Below are 7,500 nucleotides of genomic sequence, written 5' to 3'. Positions count from 1 at the left end.
ATTCTTTTTATTGTTACACTATAATCTTTCTTTCCTACCACATCTTAACAGGCGCTTGCACATTTTATAGGACATGGGGCATATAAACTTTATACGGATCTTTTGCAAAATTTTTGTCAGTTTCAACTTGTACTTCAATTGATTTTATTTTATATTTTATTTATATTTTATCTTATTTTACATAAACGCTCAGAACGTCGCAGAATTTCAAAGTATAAGTGAAATAAGATTTCATCTTGCACTTACGTACACGCCAAAATAAATGTTTTCAGAATATTAGAAATAGCATTTTACTCTATCGTTTTGTCCGTATCAAAATAGTTTAGAGACATTTGAAATACTAAATACATTGAATGCCACACGTACATAATTCTTCAGCAGGCTTTCCTGTATTTCCACAAGGAATGTGCGTAAAATGCATAAAGATACATAACTCTTTGTATACATTATGTAAATTCAATGTATGCCCGGTGATTCAGGAAATACAAATTTGTATTTTTCCACAATCTCTAGGCGACTTTTCTACTTTCTAGCTTACGGCAAATCTGGTTATCTTGGAATAAAAAATAATACATTCATTTTTTTGTGATTTTCATTAGTGTGTGTGCCAAGTGTGCGGGCAAGTATCTTATTAAAATTTGTAAAACTTTTTTGGTCAATAATGTTTCTCGCAGTGAAGTTAGCGTAAAGGAATGTTGCAAATCTCTCATAGTATCGCAAATCGTTTTCAAATTGGCATGTGTGTGATTCGTTAATTCATTTTGTTCACATAAAAATACTTTATGGATCTAATTCAACAGTGCTGCTGATGCATAGTCAACTGGATCCAATAAATTGTCTGGGCCTTTGAAGTTAGGAAGTTTACCGTAATTTTGGAAAAAGACCCATTTTGCAGAGGGAGCCTTTTTACTCAGCTTTGCAGTATTATTTTTACTATAAAGCACGCGGAAGTATTTGACTTTAGGTGTCATCTAAGCCAATCTTACAAATAAAATTCTTCCTTCAATTTCCATTATACTAAACAGGATAATTGAAATCCATAATAATAAATAGCGAACCTTTACCTTTGAGCAAAGTGGACCTTCACTAGACATTTTTTTTAGAGCTTATGAAAAATAAAGTTGTTTTTATTTTTTTAGCAGAGCCTCAAATATATTTTTCGATTCATGGAACAACTTAGAGGTTCCCATTCTTTATGAGTACTAGCAAGTTCCTATATTGATTATATTGAAATTGAGAGGTTAAGATGAAACGCAACCCTCTAGGTAATTGTTTGTAAATTATATCTGAAAACTTTCTCGTATCATTTTAGATAGTTATCTTATTTCAAGACTTTTCCATCATCATAAGGGTTTTTAAATTTATTTGTTTTGTTTTTTTCTAATGTATTTAACCCATTATGCTTTTCATAATAGTTTTTATTAGAGTAAAAGGACCAGTTCAGTTTGTATTTTTGTCCATTGTGTAATATCAGAAATTGATCCGACTTTCCAAAAGCCAACTTCCATAATCTGTTCTACTGAATTTAAGGTGTTATGGCTGGTTGTAGTAATACAAAATTGTAATGCCCATGTTTATCATTTATTTCCTGTTATTTGTTTTTGAAGTATGATAATGACCAGCATATCCCTTTTTTTTTTTGTCAAATAATTTTACAATCCATAAATTGAGAAAATATATGTTCAACTTCTCATTTCTATATATTCAAGGAAAGGAAAAGAAAAGTAGTTTTGTTTTTCTCTGCAATTATTTACATAAAACAATACAGCCATTTACAACATATAAGATAAGGCTATACACAATTTACAAATATAGTGGTAGAAGAACTACCTTTAGATACTCGAAGACACTTGAGGAAAGACCCTATCCCAGATGGGAAGACACAAGGTTGCTATAGGGAGAAAAGGGATTCCTTAATTCGACATATTCCAAGGGCCCTCACGCTCATTCTGTTTAGATGAAAAACAAAGTTCATCCACTCAAGACCTTATCATACAATAAAAAAATATATTTACAGTTGTCTATGACAAACATACGAGTATTTCACATTTCACTGTAAAAGTGTATTACATTATAAAACAAATTAAACATTTGCTAATTGGGACTTTGTGACTTTGGTCTTGTAGTAATCAAGACAAGTGAGAGCAATACCTTGACAAAGAAACATTAGGCACATCCAAACTCTTTGCTTCATATTGTTCACAATAAGAAGAAGAATAAGGGTGACTTTCCACCCTGATATAAGCATCATATGATTTACCAATATATTAAGCAATAAAACACTACAGAAGGCACCAAATTACTCACTATTAATTAAAAGCATTCTGGGAAGATATTGGGAATGTGTCCCTATTAGCTGAAATTCAATCTGTTTATTGTGTCTCTTTGGTTCATGGAGTCCCATATCATACATACCCTGCTTTTCAACTATATCACCATATCTAACACTCAAAAATATACAAAATCACAGCTTGCTTTTCCCATCACTGGGCTTAACAACACGAGATTGCTACTCCTTTCTGCCACCTGTACCTAAATACGTTCAACTTGGTGGTAGGCTGAGGTAGGTCACTGTTACACTTCTGTCTAGCAAGAATTCCCTTCATAGGGCAACTCAACCTAATGTGACAGTGGCTGCTACCACAGTCTGCCACTACCATATTATGTGATCAGTAATTTAGATCCCTGACATGTTAAAATATTAATTTTTCTCAATTATAAAAGTAGATATCTAAAAATATATCATATTTCCTGATTTCATCACATCTAGAGCTGCCACATTGGACCCAATCATACATAGACTGGATGCTGACTGTCCTTCTCATCGTTACCACTTCCTCCGGGAGTACTGTCAAAAAATCTTCTGAAGGTAAACTCGAAGAATGCATGTAGTGGCTGATTGCTATTGTTGACCCATTCCAGGTCACTCTCGTTGGGTTCACTTGGTCGGAGCTTGTCTGGATCGATGGGATCGAAGTTGGAGGTGTCTGTGGGGTGTTTTATTGTGGGAGTGTAGAGTGCTTGCTGCTTTCTCAGGCCGCCTTCGAAGTCCAGCTCTTTGAAGAAGGGATGTGCCTTTACCTCCTGAGCACCATTGCGTCCTAGTCTTTGTTCAGGGTGGGTGCACAGGCTCAGGATCAAGTCCTTGGCTTCTGGAGACAATTTGGCTTGCTTGGGGATTCTTAGGGTAGTCTCCCAATTTATGACCTGAAGTACAAAATTACATTTTTAATGTAAAGCCAGCTTTAAAAAAAGATAAGACTGATGTAATTTTATAAATATCAAAGATAGGATACAATGTCTACTTAGTAACCCATTCAATATCCAGCATATTAATATGAGAACAGATTCACATGGAAGAGGTAGGAGGAAGAGAGATGGGTAATTGAAAAAAAGGGAAGGAAGAATAATATAGACAAATACTTTACCTTATATTGTGTTTCTGGTGGTGTACTGGCTAGGAATGGTGGTTGCCCAACTAACATCTCGTACAGAATTACTCCGACACTCCACCAGTCGCAGAGCTGTGTGTAACCTGTACGTGATAGCACCTCTGGAGCAATGTAATTTGGGGTTCCTACAAGTGAATGGGCTAGACAGCGGAGATGCTGTCGTCTGCGCCTTCTCTCCAAGGGCTTCAGGTCATTGCATCGGCACACAATATCGTTGTCACCACACGGGTCTATGGAATCTTGTCTGTTGTGGTCACCTACAAGATAACAGTAATGATGTTAGTGATATTACTGTGTTAAGTAACTATGTTCATTATTCCCATGTATATCTACAAAATAGAGGACTGCACAAAACACAAAGACACTTACCAACTCGCTGATAATATTTGGAATTGTGTGTCCACCTAAACCCAGTGCACAGACCAAAATCTGTGAGTTTAATGTGGCCATCGCGATCAATAAGAATGTTATCTGGCTTGATATCACGGTGGATGAAACCCATCTTGTGCACGCTTTCTATTGCACAAACCAGTTCTCCTATATAGAATCTGTGGGAAAAACAATTTGATCAGAAATCAAATAAGAACAGTAGGAGTCCTTCCTAGTCTTAATGAAATTGTACAGCTATATGAATTAATTTATTAACCCATTGACAGCGGATGGCATGATTTGCTGCCAAGGCAGAGTCGGTTGTAGGCGCGGATGACACTGTGTCAAACAATGTAAACCTGCCATCCGACTGTATGCATATTTTATTAAAGCCGCGACAAATGGGTTAATTTAAATGAAGATATTTATAAAATGATAATATAAAATATTAACGGACATAACAGGATAAAAAAACAATATAATGCTCATAATTACTAGACCCAAGAAACACAAAATCTGTCCATAATCAGTATTTTCCCAAGTCTTACTAGATTTTTTCATTTTCTAAATAAAACTTTTTTTAAAACTCACCTTGCCAGCTGCTCCTTAAAGATTCCGAATTTGATGAGCAGAGACATAAGGTCACCACCAGGGATGTAGTCCATAACAAAGTAAAGGTTGTCTTTATCCTGTTGACAAAAAGAAATTTGTTTAAAAATTCAATGACATAAACTTGCTTTTCCTTGCATACCAAATTAATATCTCAACATTTTTCAAATCAACAAGACTATATCTTTAAACAAAAGTAATAAACTTGATTACTCCAACAACTCACAACAAAATAATATTTCTAATGGCCGGTGGTACTCACTTGAAATGAATAATAGAGTTTAACAACCCACTCGTTGTCAGCTTCTGCTAGAATGTCTCTCTCAGCTTTCACGTGAGCCACTTGATTCCTTTTCAAGACATCGGCTTTGCGTAAGGTCTTCATTGCATAGAGACGGTGTGTATCTAGCTTGCAGACGAGGGCAACCTCACCAAATGCGCCAACACCTAGTAATGTTAAAATTGAGTTTTTTAGTCAATGATCAACACATTAACATATGGCTTTAAAAGCTATTTCAACCTCAAAAGGTGCACTGTCTTCTGATCTGATGCAGAAATGCACTAATCTTGTATTTTTGATATTTGTAATCTTGAAATTTCTGGCTTTCTGTAAAATATAGGTACAGTTTGTGCATGTCTCAAAGCATGACTAAATTTAATATGCACATCTAAAGCTTTTGCTTAAAATAGAAAAGCAACTCAAATGATGTTAAGATTAATTATCACAAATAAATTTGTTGTTGAACACTCACCTATGGTTTTTATTTTGCGGAAGAGCTGTTTGTCCATTTTTGCTCTCTTTAATCTTATGAAGTTGGATTCCTTTTGGGATAGCATTTTACGCATTTGGGATTGATCCTTGTCTGATAATCCTATTTTTTTCATTTCTTTCTCAAGCTGCATTCTTCTGTTTTCTCGTTCTTCACAAGATTTTATCACATTTTCAATGTGTTGTTCCATGTAGAATTTAAAGGCCTGAGGAGATAAATTTCGAACTTTTGACTCGCATCTCTGAAGTTCCATTTCAGAGCTTAATTTCTTTCGTTCAGGTATAGGTGATTGATGAGTAGTTTTCTGTTCTGTTGGAGGTGGTGGTGGGGGCACTCCTCGACAGGACTGCCCAGAGGAATATCCAGATTCCAAGGTTAAATCTGACTGAGTGGAGGGAGACGACGTGGCAGTAGAAAGGCACGATACAGGTGATTGAGATAACGCATGAGTGTCATGGGAATTTACAGAAGAAACAGGACTCTCAGACCGAGAGGCACTGGAAGCTGTATCAGCCATTACAGGAGAGAATTTTCTTTGAAGAGGGGGATGACTCAGACCTGGTGTTAGGTTGGGATCATAACAACTGCTTACTGTTTCTACTGCACTTGTTGGCTGTGTTGTTATGATGGAATCAACCGTACTAACTTGAGTTATTGGTATGTGAGCCAAGGGTGTGGAAGACAAATCTAATTCCTGCACTGGAGTATCTTGAACTGGTATACTGGCTACAGGCTGAGCCATATATCCTGGATTATAAGCTCTAGCAGCTGCCATTGCTTGTATAGTTGAATGATAGCTGGGGGGATCTGTGGTTGGCACTACTTCACTATTGCACGTTACTGCTAACTGATAGTTACAGGATGAAAGTCCAGGTGATGATGATCCTCCACTCTCTTGTGGCATCATTTGTGCTAATCCCATCCCAGGTACAGCCTGAGCAGCAGCAGCAGCCTGCGCTTGCTTCTGCTGGATGGAAGAGGCATATGAAGGAGGTGGAGCCGAGACTGGAGGTGAAGCTGGAGCAACAGCTGTCTGCAGCACTGGTTTCTGAACCTGGGTACTTTTGACAGACTGCATGATAATTGGTGTGGGAGTCTTTGCTTGTCGGGAAGTTTGGCCACCACGTGGAAGCGAGACAGGAGACATGGACGATGGAGGTGATAGTGATGATGGTGATACAGGATGTGGAGTTACAACAGGACTTGGGCCCTGGAAATTTAGCTGAGCAGGGCTTTTTCTTGCATCTTGGGTGGGACTTTGCCTATTCTGCATTGTTGCATTATATGACGGTGGGGGTGCTGTTAGTTTCATACCTCCTACATGCTTTAATGCAGATCCTAATGGATATGGAGGCGGGCGTTCTAACTGGTTTCCATAGTTATTACCATTATTTAAAGAGAAAGCCTGTATCTGGTTAGTAAGCTGCTGTTGCACCTGAGCACTATTCTGCACCACAACTGGCTGCTGTCGTCCACCAAATGAGACAGGACTAGTACCCCTTTGAGGAGTTGAGCTTTGTGACACATTATTAATATTTACATAATTAGCTTGCGATTTATTCTTGCTTGGACCTGGAGAGAGTCTTGATAGTAATATTGGTCTCTGGCCAATAGTAGTTACCATGGTGGGGGCACAGCTGGTGGCACAAGGGTAAGGAGGTGGAGGTGGGGTGGTGCCCCGAGGTGGTGTTGGGGGAGGAGCACTGCTTCCTTGACTGCGGGGTGGGGGAGGTGGGGGTGCATCTGGTGCTACAGGGTACGAGCTGCTGTATTGTCTGGACACAGCTGGGTGGTTGACATCAACAATTTGCTCCCCACTTCCCATTCTTGGAGGTGGAGCCTCAGCATATTGCCTAACAGGCATATTGTTGTTGTACAGCATCTGCCCCCCGATGCCAGGACTGTCTGAACGCGTACTTGCATTGCTGCTGTCTAAGGCAGGACTTCCCCGTTGCAAATTCAGCTCGCGATCAAAGCTGGACTTGCGGATTATCTTGCTGCCCTCCACCTGGGCCACCTGGGCCGGGTACCCATTGTAGGATCTTTGTAGTTCATCATCGGTGGGGCACAAATTGAAAGACCCCTGGCATTGAGCACCCGGGCTGATGGGGCTAAGACTCTCCCGGGGGATGCCACCCGCAGCATAGGGTAGCAAAGACGCTCGGATTCGATGTAAAGCCTGTGGGTGTGAGAGGACAGTGTTAGTTGAAGGAATGTTTTGCCTTAATCACTCATTCATCATGTCCAGTCAGTAGAGAATCTTGGATATATATCAAATAATAAATGAAAAACTTCAAAAT

At 38.7% G+C, this 7,500-nt stretch overlaps 1 protein-coding gene across 2 annotated transcripts in view; it reads right to left on the bottom strand.

Annotated features, from left to right (window-relative positions):
• Positions 1 to 1,728: 1,728 nt before the first annotated feature.
• The window catches only part of wts (serine/threonine-protein kinase warts), an 18,577-nt gene continuing 12,805 nt past the window's right edge, over positions 1,729 to 7,500 (bottom strand). For both annotated transcript variants that reach the window (XM_043035544.2, XM_043035543.2), the window contains exons 4-9: positions 5,183 to 7,379; positions 4,693 to 4,877; positions 4,413 to 4,510; positions 3,822 to 4,000; positions 3,429 to 3,709; positions 1,729 to 3,207 (exon numbers count right to left, since the gene is read on the bottom strand). In XM_043035544.2, coding sequence (XP_042891478.1) covers positions 2,791 to 3,207; positions 3,429 to 3,709; positions 3,822 to 4,000; positions 4,413 to 4,510; positions 4,693 to 4,877; positions 5,183 to 7,379 — 3,357 coding nt within the window. In that variant the 3' untranslated portion in view covers positions 1,729 to 2,790. The remainder of the gene's footprint in view (positions 3,208 to 3,428; positions 3,710 to 3,821; positions 4,001 to 4,412; positions 4,511 to 4,692; positions 4,878 to 5,182; positions 7,380 to 7,500) is intronic.

This window comes from Penaeus japonicus, unplaced genomic scaffold (assembly GCF_977035675.1).
Source record: "Penaeus japonicus unplaced genomic scaffold, GWHDUDI00000001_assembly GWHDUDI00000020, whole genome shotgun sequence".
NCBI classification, from domain to species: Eukaryota; Metazoa; Arthropoda; class Malacostraca; order Decapoda; family Penaeidae; genus Penaeus; species Penaeus japonicus.
The sequence above is the reverse complement of the archived record's forward strand: the minus strand, read 5'-3'. Positions and strand labels throughout refer to the sequence as shown.